The 19,254-nt window shown below is 36.6% G+C and overlaps 1 protein-coding gene across 1 annotated transcript in view; it reads right to left on the reverse strand.

Moving 5' to 3' along the window:
- Positions 1-19,254, reverse strand: part of DIAPH3 (diaphanous related formin 3) — a 491,959-nt gene that overhangs the window by 172,264 nt on the left and 300,441 nt on the right. The window contains exon 22 of the mRNA XM_077973974.1: positions 16,009-16,138. Within this exon, the coding sequence (XP_077830100.1) occupies positions 16,009-16,138 (130 nt within the window). The remainder of the gene's footprint in view (positions 1-16,008; positions 16,139-19,254) is intronic.

Below are 19,254 nucleotides of genomic sequence, written 5' to 3' on the forward strand. Positions count from 1 at the left end.
GGGAGAGTGTGCAGTTATATATATAACTTTTTATATATGTATTTATTTTTAAGTAGTCTATATATTAAAGTAGTATCTCACCTTGAATAAAACCATGTACTTAAAATACTTAGTCTGCTTAACCAATTTTATTATGCACACATGTCAAATTAGCAAAAGATCTAGAGAACAGACCAATAGGTCTGAGGGACTCCCATATGAGAAAATGCACAGGGCAAATGTTGGGAGAGAACATAGATTGTTTGATTTTTTTTCTGACACCAAATACATTTTTCCAACACCAATCAATTGTCTAATTCTCCAATACCAACTGGGTGTCCTACAATTGGAGTTAGCGCAGACTCCATAAATTAAGGGCAAAATCCTTCAATTCCGATACTAAATACCCAGATTTAGTGTCAGGCTGTACAGGTAGAAGAGCTCACTCCCACAAAACTACCCTCATTTCAGATGTCAGTTGCCAGTCGAGAAGACCACTCTAGACTGACTCACTATAAATTTGGGGATTCCCAAAACTCCCTTCCTTGAAGTTCCACAATTCACTAGAATGACTCACAGAAATCAGGAAAGCACTATACTTACGATCATAGCTTTATTATAAACGATACAACTCATGAACAACCAAATGGAAGAGATGTACAGGACAAGGAATGGAGGGACGGGGGTGGTGGACAGTTTCATTGCCCTTCCAGCACATCCACTCTCCAAGCACATCCATGTGTTACCAACCCAGAAGCTCCCCTATCCTCTTTCAGAGTCCTTATTGAAGCCTCATTACAAAGGCACTATTGATTAAATCACTGGCATTTGTGATTGAGCTCAATCTTCAGCCCCTCTCGCACCCATACATTGGGTATAAGCCGATAGTTCTAACCCTTTAATCATATGTTTAGTACTTCTAGAGACCAGTCTTCATCCTGAAGCTATACCCCTACCTACCTTTAGTCACCACATTAACATACAAAAGACGCGTCACTCAGGAAATTCCAAAACTTCTAGGAGCTTTATGTCAGGAACCAGGGGGCAAAGACCAAATATTTACTTTTTATTGTACCATATGGATATACAAGTACATGTCTGGTCAGAGGGCTGAACTCCAGTGGGGAAGTGTAAGAGAAGCACATTTTTGGCTCATTCTTGGAGGTGCCTAACAGTCTGGGCTGCCCTCAGAGGAAGCCAGCTACTGGTAACTGAAGATAGAGCCACCCCAATGAGTGAGTGCTTCTCCACTAGGTGGGAGAGGGACTTACTTCACTGGATAAGAGGCTCGTGCCTTTTCCAATTCTGTGGTTGTCAGTGGGTCAGGAACTATGCTCTTTATGATTGGAAGCAACTTCTCCTGGGCTTGATTTCCACATTAGTGAAATGGGAAGGATCTCACTGCATATGTTTACCTCACAGACATTTCATAAAAGTTTTCATGTCATAATATAGGGTAAAATTTTTAAAAAGAATAGCTCTATGTTATTATTAGAACTAAATAAGACATGAAAATCTTAAAGATTGAAATAAGTGATATTAGAATCAAAGAAAAAGTAAAGTCATCATATCTTCAACATCATCATCACCAGACCAGGGACAGTCAGTCTAAGAAGAAGGGTTGCTATTTTAAAGAGTAAAATAGTAGGAATGTTTGGGGGCATATTCAAATATTTCAGGTCAACATCATGAAAAATAAGCAAGCTATCTTCAAAAAGATAAAATAGTTCTTGAGGCTACTCTACAGATACAAATCTCACTAAGTCATTTCTTATGCTTCATCAGAAGTCTCTGATTATATTACTTGTACATTATGGTTAAGCGGATTTAAATGTAATTGACCAACCTCTCACTTGGTATTTAAATAAGGACCAACACACACTTGGAAGAAAGAAAGGAGTGTGAGAATTCTGGGCTAAGCAAATGTATGCCATCTGATGGGTAAAACTAAAGAGCATTTTAAGAATTCCCTGGGTGTATTTATAAGTGGGATCTGAATAACGGGAACACATGGACACAGGGAGGGGAACAACATACAGTGGAGCCTGTGGTGGTGGCAGGCAGGAGGAGGGAGAGCATCAGGAAAAATAATTAATGCATGGCATGCTTAACACCTAGGTAATGGGTTGATAGGGGCAGGAAACCACCATGGCACACGTTTACCTATGTAACAAACCTGCACATCCTACATATATACCCAAGAACTTAAAAAAAGAAAAGAAAAAAACTCTCTTGGTGTTTTTATTTGTTCAGCAATTATTCAATTTCTATAGACAATTCTTGTATGTATCTTCAAACATAATTTTATCCACATTTTTCACATGTGTCAAGTTCTTTGAGTCAGGAACTATATTTTATGTCTTAAAATTCTGAACTATATCAGGGAGTATTAAACTGTACACTCTCAAAGAAGTGTTAATTTACTGGTGTCTCTGTATGTGACCTATGTGTGAATTTTATCTTTCAATCTTCTCACCAAGAAATTAATCATATTTTTTGTATTCCTGTTCATTCTTTGGAAGAAAACTAGCAAAACAGAGCCATCATCAAACAGAGCTAGCTAGACAATTTTGACTTTGCATTTTCCTCAGTTAACATTCCACCAGATGACATCTCTCATCACTTCAGACATCATGTGTCTCTACCTCCAACCAGCTCCCTATCCGTAATCTCCACACCCCAGAAGGCAAAAGGACCTTCCTTCCTTCCTTCCTTCCTTCCTTCCTTCCTTCCTTCCTTCCTTCCTTCCTTCCTTCCTTCCTTCCTTCCTTCCTTCCTTCCTTCCCTCCCTCCCTCCCTTCCTTCCTTCTTTCCTTCTTTCTTTCTTTCTTTCTTTCTTCTCTCTCTCTCTCTTTCTTTCTTTCTTTCGAGACGGAGTCTCACTCTGTTGCCCAGGCTGGAGTGCACTGGCGCGATCTTGGCTCACTGCAACCTCCGCCTCCCAGGTTCAAGAGATTCTCCTGCCTCAGCCTCTTGAGTAGCTGGGACCACAGGCGCCCGCCACCACGACCGGCTAATTTTTGTATTTTTAGTAGAGATGGGGTTTCACCATGTTAGTGAGGCTGGTCTGGAACTCCTGACCTCATGATCTGCCTCCCTCGGCCTCCCAAAGTGCTGGAATTACAGGAGTGAGCCACCTCACCTGGCCAACTTAACACTTTTAAAGTCATCGGGAACCCTTTTCTATTCTCTGATCTCTGGTCTCCTACTGTTTTTCTCCAGTGTTGTTTACACTGTGCATAGGGGTTTCCAGACAATCAGTAAAGCTGCCCCTTTCCTGTGTAATGCATGTCAGTAAACTGCTCATGTAACATCTGAGTTCCTAAACAAGGGACCACCTACAACCTGGGGTGCTCTACTTCAGATCCTGCCAAATACTCATCTAAAAAATACATACTGCTTATAGTTCCCCTGTCCATATCACTCCTCATCTAATCTGTCACTGGCCCTTGAAACAATGTATGTCTATCTGCCTTGTGCACTTCACCCGTGGGTCATAACCATTCATAATTTACAAGGAATCAAAAACTACAGCAAGTACACAGGTAAAGTGACCTTTCTCCCCATCACAACTGGTAATTATCTCTATCTTTGCAATTACTACTCTGCATTTACATTTATCTTTTTATCTGTCTTCCTCTCCCAAATGGCTGGGAATTCCTTAAGAGAAGACACCATTCATCTTTGTATCAGTTACAAAACGTATTACAGATACTCAAATGTTTGCTGAAGGAATGGGTTTTGGATTTAACTTTAACCTCTTCAGATACGAGCATTAAAAATGAAATAGGAAAATACAACAGATTAAATATCCCAGACATTAAAATCTAAGATACAGACTTTTTTCCAAGTGTCTTATTATTATGATAATTATACACCAGAGGTGTTAAAGAAGCTTTAGAGTAAAAGTTAAAATCGAAACTATAAATATTTAAGTTTAAAGCAATCATGAATACATGCTTTTTATAACACTATGGCCTCTGTGATTTACTAGATTAAGATTTCAAGTAATAAAGGAGAGGAGAGGTTACATAAGGTAATCTTTGTAATTTAAAAAAATCCTCTATGAATATCTCCTGGAGGTGTTGGTCATTATTTCATAACAAGCTTACTAAAAAATGCCACACTCTTACATATCATGATACAACCCAGGGAAACTGATTTCTTTAAGGAAAGCTTAAAGAACAACTTATTACCACAGACAATTTAAACATGCAAACTAAATCAACCTTCCTACACTCATAGAATCAATTGTTTCATGTGTGAATTATTTAGTTTCAGGCTCCAAGCAATACATTTCTTCCTAGACAATTGTAATAATAAAAGCATTGTATAAAGCTATAACAACATTTTATAAATGCAAGTTAAAATAATAAAATTGTATGGACAAGATGGTCCAAAACAAACCTCAGTAGTATAAAAAAAAATCTTGACTATTAAGTAGGTCTACAACAAAACCTAAATTCTAGAATATCATTATAAAATCCATTACATGACAAAAAGAAACTAAAACAACACTGCAAAAAAAAAAAAAAAATCAAGGTAAAAATAAATTGTAGTTTGTAACAGGCAAACTTGGTTCGTAACAGGCAAACTTGGTTCGTAACAGGCAAAGATAAATTGAAGGAAACTGTGCTGCCAGGTGCAGTGGTTCACTCCTATAATCCCAGCACTTTGGGAAGCTAAGGTGAGAGGATCACTTGAGGCCAGGGGTTTGAGACCAGACTGGGCAACGTAGTGAAACCCCATCTCTATAAAAACTTTAAAAAAAATTAGCCAGGGGTAGTGATGCCTGCCTATAGTCCTAGCTACTCAGGAGCCTAAGGCAGGAGGACAGCTTGAGCCCAGGAATTTGAGGTTACAGTAAGCAGTGATTACATCACTGCACTCTAACCTGGGTGACAGAGGGAGAACTTGTCTCAAAAAAAAAGAAAGACAAAGGAGCAATGCTAAGTGAACAGCCAGTCATCCTCATCAAGTAGTCGTACCTTCCTTGACTCACTTGACTCAGATCTTTCTTCCCATTGTTCTGATTCTTGATGGAACCCCATGTAATAACAAATGGAATTTGCATTCCCTAATTAATTTACTATAATGTATGCAATGATGGTTTAATTTTTGTTGTTTTTACATAATACTGTAAGAGAAATGCCTTCATTTGCTATGGAACATGGAAAGAGGAAAGGGAGAAGGCAAGTGGAGGAAATGAATACAACCAATTAAAGGCCACCAGTCAATTCTGTTGAGCTATTTCATCCCCTGAGAGAAAGAGCCAGCCTGTCCTCTACAAGTACAAAGAGGGTATTAAAGGCAGGCAGTTTTTTAGAAGAGAAAGTGTATTAGTGGGAGAAGCCCATCTCAAAGGAAATCATGTTTACTTATAAGATTTGAGAATTCCCTTAGAGAAGTTGTTCAAAACCATGGTATAAATATTAAATAAAAAGAGGTGCATAACAGAAATGTTTAATAACAATATTCAAAATGTTCCGTTAGTATAATGGTTCTGTGTACATGTACATGGGAGGGCAATTTTACTGCTTTTTACTTTGTCACAGGGGAAATGTTAAGTGCAGACTAACTCACTTTCAAATGAGACTAGTTTTCACTTGCTGCTACTGGAGACCAGCTCAGCCCCAGAAGTCCAAGACTGCATGTTAGCAGGACTTCAAAAATGTTCAAATTTTTTCTCATGCCTAGATCCTTCCCCTGAACTCCAATGGCCTATTTGGACATGTTTCCTTAATGTTTAGTAGGCACCTTAAACTCACATTTACAACTAGAATTTATCTTCCTCCTTGACTTGCCCCTACATCTCAGTAAATCATTAGTTTTTATAACTCTTTTCTCTTTCATGCCTCACACATCTAACCAGAGAGCGCATCTTGTTGGTTCTAACCTCAAAATGCATTGATTTTCCAAATACTTCTTACCACCCTCACTACTCTTCCCGATCCAAGTCAACATTATTACTCCTCTGGATTATTTTAACAGCATCAGAGTGGTTTCACTAATTCTACCATTATTCATCTACACTTTTTCCTCAACAGAGCAGCCAAAATAATCCTTTGAAAATTTAAGTCAGATGTTACTCTTCTGCTCAAAACCTTCCAGTGGCTCCTCATCTCAGAGAAAAGTCAAATCCTTACAATGAACAGTAATGCCCTACTATCTCCTATTATGTTCCCCCTCCCTCCCTCTGCTCCAGTCTTACTTCCATACCTTGAGGCCTTTACACTTGCTTTTCCCTCTGCCTGGAATAGGCTTCTCTCAAATACCAACATAAATGGCCTCTCCACAACTCTTTTAGGTTTTCCTCCAAGACCACTTTCTCTACAGGACCTTCTGTGACCACTCAATCTAAAACTTCAAAAAACCCTGCCTCGGCATGCCAGAGCCAGATATAAGACATACATTGACTTCTTTAATTGGCTGGGTTCTATATCTGCCACCTAAAATGTAAACTTCAAGAAAGCAGAGGCTTTTGTGTTCACAGCTCTTTGGTGCCTTAGAATGGATGAGGTATTCACGAAATGACTGATTAGACAATGAATAGACGAATCTTTTTTTTTTTTTTTTTTTTGAGACAAAGTTTCTCTTTTTGCCCAGGTTGGAGTGCAATGGCACAACCTCTGCCTCCCGGGTTCAAGTGATTCTCCTACCTCAGCCTCCCGAGTAGCTGATATTACACACATGTGCCACCATGCCTAGCTAATTTTTGTATTTTTAGTGGAGACGGGGTTTCACCATGTTGGTTAGGATGGTCTCAATCTCTTGACCTCGTGATCCACTCGCCTCGGTCTCCCAAAGTGCTGGGATTACAGGCGTGAGCCACCAACAAACTAAAATGAAGTTTACATTTTAGGTGGCAGATATAGAACCCAGCCAATTAAAGAAGTCAATGTATGTCTTATGTCTGCCTCTGGAATGCCAAGGCAGGGTTTTTTGCAGTTTTAGATTGAGTGATCACAGAGGGTCCTGTAGAGAAAGTGGTCTTTGAGGAAAACCTAAAAGAGCGGTGGAGAGATTCAATTATTTGAATCTGTTCAAATAATTTCTGACAATACATATCAAAATTCTATAACATATTATTCACAGAGACTCATGTTTACCTGCACTGTTAATGACAGATAGGCAGATGTGTGTCAACAATAAATAATCACGGAAAAATAAAAGCAACAACTATAACAAACATAGAGAATATTTTTACAATGATTAATAGGTACTTTTCAAACTTTATAAACATTTATACATATTAACCTATTTAATCCTCACAACAAACCTCTGGGTTAAGTACTAATATTGCACCCATTTTATAGGTAGGAAAAGGGAAGCTCAGACAGAATAAGATACTTGTCTAAGATTATACCTGTAACAAGCTGGGGTTTCAACTCCAGGTGAACCAGTTACCTAACCTCAGAGTCCATGGTCCAAATAACAGTTTCTCTCCGTATAATGTTTCTATAATCTAATTGCAAATATATTTTTAATTTTGCCCACTAAAATCACTTATTATAGTTATTGTTGTTATCATGGCCTATCAATAAAAAAATTCCTTAAATTCACAGGCTGATATGGTTTGGATTTGTGTCCCCTCCTAAATCTCACGTCGAATTGTGACCCCCAGTGTTGGAGAAGGGCACTGATTGGAGGTGATTGGATCACGGTGGTGAATTTTCCTCTTGCTGTTCTCATGATAGTGAGTGAGTTTGCATGAGATCTGGTTGTTTAAAAGTGTGCAGCACCTCCCCCTGCATTCTCTTCCTCCTTCTCCAGTCATGTAAGATGTGTGTGCTGCTCCTTTGCCCTCTGCCATGATTGTAAGTTTTCTGAGTCCTCCCCAGCCATGCTTCTGGTATAGCCTATGGAACTGTGAGCCACTTAAACCACTTTCTTTATAAATTACTCGGTCTCAGGTAGCTCTTTATAGCTATGTGAGAACGGACTAATACAAAGGCATACAATAATTTCAGTTTTAACTGGTTTAGTATTTTCACACAATGACAAAGAAAAGGGTATTTTGGAAGCATGTTAACAATAACCCTTAAAAACCAAACTATTTCACAATTTAATGATAAATGCTTTCCAGATATACTTGTTAGTATAATTTCCCTAAACTATTTCGTAATACTCAAAGATGGGTGCTATCTCCATGCAGTTATAGGACTTATGCCAAAGATGACTGTAGTGGGTGAATAGTGCCCCCCAAAAATGCCTATCCACCCAGAACCTCAGAATGTGACTTATTTGGAAATAGGAACTTTGCAGATGAAATTAGTTAAGGATCTTGAGATGAAATCATCCTATGACTGACATCATCCAATGACTAGTGTCCATAAGCAGAGGACCCCAAGAGACATGGAGAAGATGGTGAGAAGATGCAGGCAGAGAGTGGAGTGATGCATCTACAAGCCAAGGAACACGAAGGACTCCAGGTAGCCACTAGAAGCTGGAAGAGAAGCATGGGATGCTTCCTCCCTTGGAGCCTTCTGAAGATGCCAATTCTACTAATACGGTGATTTCAGGGACTTTAGTGAGAGACTAATTTCTGTTGTTTACTCAGTTTGTGGTAATTGGTTATGGCAGCCCTAACAAACCAATACAACTACTAATTCAAGATTCTGTAAGATACATAAATACAATCTGGTTTCTGGAGAGCAGCTGACAATTCTACCTGCAGCATCTGATTATCTCCATACCTCTTCCCCCAACTGCTTACATGTCAACCTTGTCTCCAATAAGATTCATAAGATTGCCATTAATGTGTCCGCTCCATCCACTGCTTAGGTTTCTTTGCAATAAACAGATTTGTTACGTTAAACTGTCCTTCAGAAAACACTATTCTGAAATTTTCTTTCACCTACTTTGTTTGTAATTTCCTACTTCATATTGCAAAACTAAGGTGCAGTAAATATTGCTTTACAACCACGAGTGTAAGAGAGTTCTAAAACCTTGGTCGTCACTGGTGGTTCTGTCCTGTTACTTGATGTTCGCTATGATTCATAGGTGACACTGACAGAACTGCTCAAGTAGCTACTTCAAATCCGTAGCTGGCCCAAAATCTGCAAACACTGTAAACTGTTAGTTTCTCGAAAAGATTAATGACGTATTGATGCCACTTTCAGCCTGTTAACCTCCAAAAAGATATAGAGGTCTTCCTGATGTGGTTTTCTTCTTCATCATCATCTATCAGCCCAAGCCACAGCAGATTCAGGAAATGTTCCTAGCTCAGTATCTCAAAAAGCAATCTTTCGCTGCAAGTAGTTCCTCCATGCACAGTGTTCTTCAGTGTCAATCTACAGAATCCTTAATCCTTCTAGTGATTTTGGGACATGCTCTTTCTATTCCGCTCTGCTGCTTTTCAAAACAGTTTATATTCGCACTACAAAATGATCACTCTTACAATCTTATATCCAAGTCTACAACTTAAACTTTTGATGCCAACTCTATACAGACAATCCCTGGAAATAAACTGGCAGGATTTAAACATGTGGTCTCTTACCAGTATACCACACTTGCAATATACTCTAAATATTTTTCACAAATCCTATAATTACCTTGGGAATGGCCCAGTTATATCTCATCATACCTTTTTGTGAAAAAAGTATTAATTTGTTGAACATAAAATTTTACATATTCTAACATTTTGGTAAGTATATGCAAACATACATAAATTACATTTTAAAAATAAATTTAACTTTTATAATATTTGGCTTATATTAACATTAAAATTATTTTAGAATTCTTAAGTATACTTACTAAATATATATAAAAATATACGTAAAGTATACTAATGTATGCTTTAAAATTCCTAAGTAAATTCCTAAGTATATTTACTAGATGACTGCAGATAGTCAAATTAGTTCCCTGAGACATAAAACCATTAGGAATCATAAGCTGGCTTTACGAACATAGTTTTTACTCCACAATCTATCTGTAGAACCAGCAGTACACAACTTGGATATACTAAATATTTTCATTATTCCCAAAGGAAAATGAAAAAAAAAAAAGTAACATCATCCACCTATGCCTTACTTTTGGAAAGGTCTCAAGAAATAATGCAAAGTGTTACTAATTTTTATCAGTTACCTGCTTATATGAAAATTACAACTATTATAGTAGCAAAACAGGGAGAAATGGAAAATAAATATATATATTTATGGATATATATATATTTATGGATATATATAAAAAACATATATATGGATATAGTGAGTAAAAGAAAAAGACAAAACAAAAACTTAGTATAGTACAGCATGATTAAGTGTATTCTAAAACAAAATCTAGGAAATGCCATAGATCTAATCCTGAAATTAAATGAGAATTTTCATGAATATATTTATTTAAAATGCTTTAACATAACCTTATATATGTACTAATTTATGTTTCATGTCTACTCAAAAGAGGAATTGAAGCATACTTGCAATTAATTCAAATCATGTGATAATTCATAGTTTGTAGAAGAACCTTTGATATTTCTAAATTGATTACTAGTGCACATCCAACACAGCAGGTCTACAACTGCTACTTCAACTGATTTGATAAAGTGGAAAGTCATTCAGTATAGGCTACTCTATTCTATAGCCAAAGACCTCTAAGCAAATGAGAAAAATGTCTTAACTTAGTATATCAGTTTGCTAGGGCTGCCTTCACAAAATACCCCAGGCTGAGTGGCTTAAACAACAGAAATTCATTTCCTCAATTCTGGAGGCCAGAAGTCCAAGATCAAGGTGTCAGCAGAGTTGGTTTCCTCTGAGGGCCATAAGGAAATGATTTGCTCCAGGCCCCTCCCCATGGCTTGCAGATGGCCACCTCCTCACTGTGTCTTCACATGGTCTATCCTATGTACATGTACATCCCTGAATGGCTGTGACTCTAAATTTCCTCTTCTTATAAGGACACAAGTCAGATTGGATTAGGGATATCCTAAAGATCTCATTTTAACTCTCCTCTCTTTAAAGGCCCTATCTCCAAACATAATCAAGTTCTGACATACTGAGGTTTAGGGCTTTAACATAGGAATTTATGAGGGACACAGTACAGCCTGTCACAGTTAGAAAACATTTTTGTTCCCTTGACCATTCAATAAAAGCAAGATCCCACGTGGTTGTCTTCTATAACTAAACTATTTTATTATAAATATTTCCACCAACAACAACGTATCCTATTAACTACATCATATAGGCAGATAACATTCTAATATTCTACACCTGATTTGAAAGACCAAATGAATTAATAGATCATACACAAATTATGAGGCCCCAACCTACAACTTCCATGACATAATGATTCCAACCAACACAATGTTAGCTGTGTTGACTCTGCTTCAGGGGATATAAAATGCAATTAAACTAATAACTAATACTGATTATTCAAAATATGTATCAAACTCACTGACAAATTTTAATTGGCATTTTTAGAAGGCTATAGCAACAAAGAGATTAATATATCTGCCTGTGATAGTAGATGAATTTGAAATTTTCAAACACTATAAATTTTCCAGGTGGTTGCCAACTGGAAATTAAGTGTTCTAAGTGCTCACAGTAGGTGAATAAAAGATAAACATTTGGTATTTAGTAAGACATTTATCATAAAATGTTGGAAACTCATGAGGAACTGGAAACCAGGAGACATATTTAAGCAGACAAATATTAGGGTCAAATCAAGGAATTGCTAGCTAAGAACATACAAACAGAGTCTTAAAAGCAGAAAGGGTAGTATTAAATGGAAAGGATTTAAAAATCAAATACATCAATGAATGCTCTTAATGCTAAAATATGGAAACAGAGAAATATGGCAAAAATTAAAAATGAGTTATCATTGAATCTACTCTGATAATACACTGAATATTGATCTCTTCTAGAAGCTTAATTCTATTCCCAGCTGTCCCAGGAATAAACCCTGGTCTAGCGTAGCAGTTCGTAAATAGTAGTATAAGAATTCCTGGAAAACCTATGAATTTATCCTTAAAGAAACAGTAGAACACACAAATTTAGGTGAGGTTCCCAGCAAAAAGCACTAAAGGGAAGGTGACATTTACTTTTAAGTTTCTTGATGAAGGAGAAAACCAGACAACATTCTTGGTCACAGCTGCGGCTTCCCACGGATTTAACTTAGGCAAAACCCACCATGCAGCTCTGTATTGAGATGCTGAAGGCTATATAGATATATGATAAATGAGAGAAAAGATATCCAAAGAAGGGGTGGGGGAAAGCAGGATTTTCTCAAGTAAATAAAATTTGGAAGGAGAGGTTAAGGGTGTAGGAATCAAGAGTCCCATTTTGTGGCATAATATGATTCTGATACCTTTTTTGAGGTGCAATGGAAATGGCAAAAGCTATTGTCTATACAAGTGTGGATCTTAGAAGGAAAGTCTGGGATATAAATTTGTAAGTCATTAACATAATGGTGGTATTATGGGAATTGAAAGCATCACCTAAAGAGAAGATCTAGGGAGAAAAAAAGAGAACGGTTCACCACTAGGTTAGTGAAAGTCACTTTTAAAAAAGCAATGCATAGGCCGGGCGCAGTGGCTCAAGCCTGTAATCCCAGCACTTTGCGAGGCCAAGACGGGAGGATCACAAGGTCAGGAGATCCAGACCATCCTGGCTAACATGGTGAAACCCCGTATCTACTAAAAAAATACAAAAAACTAGCCGGGCGAGGTGGCGGCGCCTGTAGTCCCAGCTACTCGGGAGGCTGAGGCAGGAGAATGGCGTGAACCCGGGAGGCGGAGCTTGCAGTGAGCTGAGATCCGGCCACTGCACTCCAGCCTGGGGGACAGAGCGAGACTCCGTCTCAAAAAAAAAAAAAAAAAAAAAAAAAAAAAAAAAAATGCATAGACACTGCACAGAAGAGGAGAAAGTAGAGGAAATTGACTGTAAGAGAGAAGAGCCAGCTGGGAAAGAGATAGATGGGAGTGAGACAGATTGGGTTTCACTAAGACACAGACATTACAACTGAACCAAGAGGAAGACAACAACACAGTTTCTGACACAGTGTAATCACCCAATAAAGGCTTGTTAAATTAATGACTGGATGAATGAGTTACAGACTGAACTAGCATGGCATTTCTAGAATTAAGAGTTGACTAGGAAAGGATGGAAATACATGGTAAAATTATGATAACTCTAAGAAGTTCAGACCAAGGTGATGCTGTAAACTTACCTTAGTTTTATTTTAATATACTCACCAACCAAAAAAGAGTAAGTTCTGTAGTATTTTCTACTCTTTAATAAAATTTAACAATGAAATAGATTATTGGGAAGTAATCAGTAAAACTTTTGTAGATTAATTTTAACTGCTTAGACAAGGAAAAAGGTATTGAACCTTAGAAGTACAAAAAGAAATATTACAACGGTATACAGAAATACAATAATGACTCAAAATACTTCCACTGAAATGCAACAGAAAAACTGTAAGCCATTCTATCTTAGAAAAGAAGCAGTCCTAATGAAGTAGATTTTTGAAAACTATCATACAGGTAAGCTCATTAGTTGCAATGAAAGTTCTCCCTGCTGATCTAGGAGTACTTAATGATCAGGATTTGTTATGTCTCAAAAACAAAGGTACTTTTTAATTCATGTGATAGCTCACTGAGGAGGTTTCAAATCTGGAAACTTTTAAATGATGATACATAATACATGTATAAGAGCACAAAAACACTCCAAAGCAAACACAGACTTACTTAATTCAAAACATTACATTTTCTCCTCAAGTCTCATTCATTAATAAAGTAATATAATAATAAAAAAGTTATGCTCAACAATCACCTATACTATAAACAGTGTTTCAGTGATGGCTTTTCTGTGTTAAAGATGAAGCTGGCTGCTCCCTGTGAAACATATTAACGGTATCTGTGGACCCATCCACAGACACTAGACTCCACTCTTAACAGATGGAAACTGAAAAGCCCTCAAACCCCAGCACGCCCTGCTGAAACACCAAAGCAACAAACTGAAAAATACCCAGAAGAACCAAACCAAGTTACAGTTCTGGAAGTCCTTATCAAAGGTAAATATTTTTAAAGAACAAATTAGAATATTAATAAAGAATTTTAAGTATGAGTCAACATAAATATTTTAAAAATTTCATTTACAGCAAAACCTGCTAAACAATAAATTCTACAATAAAAAATTCATCTACTCAACCATATTTTTCTCCAGGAAGAAAAACTCCCTGTGTATTTCAAGGTACTTTGTACCATGTTTTCATCCACTACTCTGTTATCTATCAAACTGCTTAATGTCCATCAAGAACACTCATTTCCAATTTTTTTCATCCCATTTGGTCAAAAATTCCAAAATATCAGAATTCTCTCTTTAGAAGAGTTGATTTCCCTGAGTTAATGGACCAATCAGTAAGAGTTATTCTGAATATCACTGAGTAATTTTGAATGTTGCCAACCCATTCAGATCAATGCCCTTTTGCCCTATCTCAGGTGGTTTAACACAAGAAAATAATTTCAATTATTTTCCCTTCTTGAATCCTATTAAAACATCTATAACTATATATATGGAAAGATTCTTCTTATAGCAAGGACTTTTTTTGGTAGCAGAGGGGTAAAGTAAGTAATTCAATCATTCATTATAACACTAGGATTTACTAGTAAAAATTTAAGTAAAAAGCTTATTTTTTAAAGCTTTTGTCTTACAAATCAAGACAGGCCATATGAAATATTTACTTCAAAGAAACATACATCTCAGAACAAACTTTCAAAGAAATCTCATCCAACCACATGTTTCTTTGTCAATAAAGTTCTATAAGCCTCATTTTATAGAAGAAGAACAATTTAAAGGGAGTAGGAAAAGATAAAATTGATTTTTTTAAAGAAGAAATATTCATTCTAACATGGAAAACAATAAAATATCCTTCTTTAACTTGAATTCCAATATTAAAAAGAAAATAAAGAGATTATAAAGACAATTTCATATTACTAATGACTAGTAGTCAACAAAAAAAGAATACAGATATTCCAGCATTCTAGATGAGTTGTTTTCCAAAATGTATTCATAAATTGGTTGTTTGACACCAAGTACAGTTGACAGAATCCATGTGAAATATAAATGAAAATTGAGGCCAGGTGCAGTGGCTCACGCCTGTCATCCCAGCACTTTGGGAGGCTGAGGCAGGCGGATCATGAGGTCAGGAGATCAAGACCATCCTGGCAAACATGGTGAAACCCTGTCTCTACAAAAATACAATAAATTAGCTGGGTATGGTGGCGGGTGCCTGTAGTCCCAGCTACTTGAGAGGCTGAGGCAGAAAAATGATGTGAACCTGGGAGGCGGAGCTTGCAATGAGCCAATATCAGGCCATGGCACTCCAGCCTGGGTGACAAAGCGAGACTCTGTCTCATAAAAAAAAAAAAAAAAAGGAAAATTGAATTATTAAGGTAGTCAAAAAATTATATTTAAATCATATTATAACCAAGTATTAATAATAGGTCTATCTGTTCTATAACCCTTTACAGCCTGATCTAAGCCCACAATTGAGACTAGAATCAGGTTAGAAATTTGGGCATTATTTTTTGTCTTACAAATCAAGACAGGCCGAGTGTGAAAATGAAACTCTGGCAGGTATGGTGTCTTCTATAACAAAAAAAGAGAGCACCAACAAGTTGGGCAGAGATAGACTCGGTACTCAGGCAAGTGGGGACACTGATTGCTGGTTCTGGTCTCAGGTACATAATAAGCTATCAGTGCCTATGAATGACATCGAATCAAGAGAGCATCGCCCTGGCCAAAGTGGAGATTTAGCAGTAGAAGGTAGGGCTAGCAGGTATCCATAAGGTTTAAACTGCAAAACAAAGTAATTTATAATATAAGGCCTCACCATCTAACTAAACAAATTAAACTCATACCTGCATTCATTACAACTCACAATATTCTACAACTCTCTATTTTTAAAATGAGATACTGGGTATGAAAACACTGTGATAAAGTGGAAAGTATATACAAATAAAAGGTATAATTTTCAGTCTTTTAGCACTGAAGACCAGAGCCATGAAATGTTTCTTAAAAAGGCACAAACCTTTACTAGCTTTGTCTAAAGGTTCCAAATCACCCACAAAATTCAGTATATCAGGGTACTTCTCTTCACATACTTCCACCAGGAAATGAAGTAGCGTTGTTTTCTGATCTGCTGACTTTGTGTCCTTTAGCTAAATAGAATAGGAGGGAGAAAAAACACAGAGTCATAAGTATGTTGATATTCTGTCTACTTAAATAATGTTAATACTTTGTAGATAAGGACTCAAAGTTGTAAAATTAGTTGATTTCGTTTTTGAAAAACAACTATTTAAATACTTGACAAACTACTTTTGACTTGCTGCTGCTTGGTGAAAATCATTATTTGTTGCAAAAAAGGAGTAAGTTTAATCCAGTATGCAATGTTTTATAGAAAAAAAAAATATGTGGCAAAATGTCTAGGAAAACAGAGTAACCTATGAGTCTATTTAATAGGAGTATTTAAACATCCCTGGGCATTCATCCATTTATCACTTGCACACACTCATAGAATGCCTACTAGACACTGTAGTAGTTGAAGATCTAACAACAAATAAATCACAGACTTTCCTCAAGAAGCTGTTTAGTTAAAAAATATACATATTTTCCTTGGTGTGACAAATAGTATAGTAAAAATAATCACAAAGTTCATCTAGGAGGACATGGCATCAGAACTGAAACTTCAAAGACAAGAAGTTGTATGGGCTTAGGGAAGAGAAGGAAAAAATACAAAAGTGCAATAACACAGGTTCATGCAGCAGCATTTACAAGGACTATAGATGAGGAAGGATATGACACATCTGAGGTGGCTGAGTGCCTCCAGAATTAAAGTGTATCTGTATTAGGGAAGGCAAGTAGGGACATGGCAAAGATATAAATCTGAAAAGACCAGAAAATAAAAGGAAAGGTAATGTCATGCAATGGAAATAGGATTTTGATTTTGAAGTAATGCCAGTTTTCCATCTAGATGAGAGATGATCAGATATACATTTTAGAAAGCTTCCTCCAGTGAGTGTGGCTAAAAAGATTAGGGCAAGAGTACTAAGAGAAGCATGAATAGTAATTAAAAAACCCGTGGCAATAATCAGGCAGGGAAAGAGGGCAGTCTGAACAGAGGTTGTGCCTGGGAAATGGGGACAATGAGACCATGTGGGTGTGGAAACCCAGATGCTGTAAACTAACACAGGTCAGAAAAGATGAGAAACAGATTTGTATGAGGTGGCCAAAGAAGAAAATTGTTTGCTTTGGACAAGGTAACTTGGAAGCTTTTCGGCAGTATCCAGATGTCTTGAAAGAACATAAATTTATCTATCTATGTATAGAACACGTTTTCATTATTTTTTTTCATGATTGCCCCCTAAGGAGTTTTTAGGCAGTTTTTTCCTAATTGCACCTATAAAATTTTAAAACCACAAAGGTGATGCATTTGTTTATATACTGTATGCATTTCTGTGCTTTACACCGAAAAACTAGTTAAACAAGTAAAACATTTTTGCTCTCCAAGAACCAATTTTTTATCCCTGAAAAATACCTATTGAAGATACATAGCTAGACCTCAGAGGAATAAACTGGGGCACCAACTTGTGACCAGTTGATCAAATTAACATAAACAGGCATGTAGAATGAATGAAAAGAGGATACGGGCTTGACATGACCAGGGTGGACCAATCCTAATCTGAAATGGCTAAGGAGTACAATCACAGGGAGAGGTAGTAAAGCAAAAACTTGAACAATGATAGAAGTTATCTTGGGTTTTGTGTAGCGTTGGGGTAGAAAGTATTGGCAAGGAGGAGTGGTATGAACACAGGACTAATAGGTAATCTAGTAGCATTCCCTACCATCAAGTAATCATTTAGAGCAGAGATACAAATAAAGGGTTAAAAAAAATGAGTCTTTTCCACCAGAATTTAATTTAGAGCTGGAAATTCAAGGCATATCTAATTAGGCACAGCCCTATTTACTTGCTTCCTTTCCAAGAATTTCCCACTTTAAAATTGATTCCTAAATAAATTCCCATAAGTAATATTTTTAAAAATCCAACCTCACTAAATATTCTATCACTATCAGAAAAATACCAAATAACTGTGAATGTCCGGTAGTGGAAGAATGAGAGATTTCTGTGCCATCAGACATATTAACATACTGACTACTTATTGATTCAAAAACTATCATAGCCCTGAGAACAGTGAGTTACCCACCTAGACAGCCTTACTTTCACAACATGACACATGTAATAGGTTTAAATGCTATGCTGACCTACACAACATGCAAGTTATACAGTGGTTCCCAGTACTTTAAAAACAGACTGAATATGAACACTTAGTCCATTATTTGGTACCTTATTTAAAAGAAATACAGATTTCACAACATAGAGCTGAGTGTTTTATAAAAGGACGCTTCAAAAATATGACTCCATTGACTACCTAGACAAATTGTCACTAACATATGTGGATGATTTGGCAATGTTAAAGCATGCCCTTGACTAATTAATAGTCTTGAGCAAGTTACTGGACCTTAGCTTTCACACAGGTAAAATAAGAAAATGAAACAACATAGAAACTCTAAACTCACCTTTTACTCTAAAAATATTAAGTATATATTATAGTGGAACTAAGAGTTAGTAGACACAGTACAATCTAATTTTAAAAAACTAGAAGAATGGAGAAATGTATTAATAATCTCATTTCAGAGTTATTTCTGTACGTTTGGGTCACTTGGAATCATTCTATAGGCTTCTGTTTTTACATATAGACTCATGAATGTCAAACACAATTTTTAAAAGTTTCCTTACAATCCTATAATTTCATTCATACTATCATTTTAAATAGGTAAGGCCAGATTAAAAGCAGCAAACTCCTACAAATAGTTTTCTCTTTGTACAGCCACCAAAAGTTAAATGAAAGTTGTATTCTGTTTTGTTAAAAACCACCCTAGTAGCAAAGATCCTTTTTCTCACCTACCCTCATTTACAACAAGGACTACCTGGGGAACATCCTTCCTACTCTGAACTCTCAGCAATCCATTATTACCAGTCTACACCCTTGTAGTCTGTGTGGAATGTTAAGACAATCACCATCTACTTCCATAATTTGTAAAGCCTAGAGAGAGTATTCCAGTAGTATTTGTGATATAGCTAAACAGCCAGCAACTGCTAGGATTAACGTATCAAGAAATCTCAATGATGGAAGAACAACCAATTGGATCAATCTTGGTCTTTATTTATAAGCAATGAGAATTCAGAATTTAGAATCATGGAACACAATGTAGTTTG

Source organism: Macaca mulatta, chromosome 17 (assembly GCF_049350105.2).
Source record: "Macaca mulatta isolate MMU2019108-1 chromosome 17, T2T-MMU8v2.0, whole genome shotgun sequence".
In the NCBI taxonomy this organism is placed as follows: Eukaryota; Metazoa; Chordata; class Mammalia; order Primates; family Cercopithecidae; genus Macaca; species Macaca mulatta.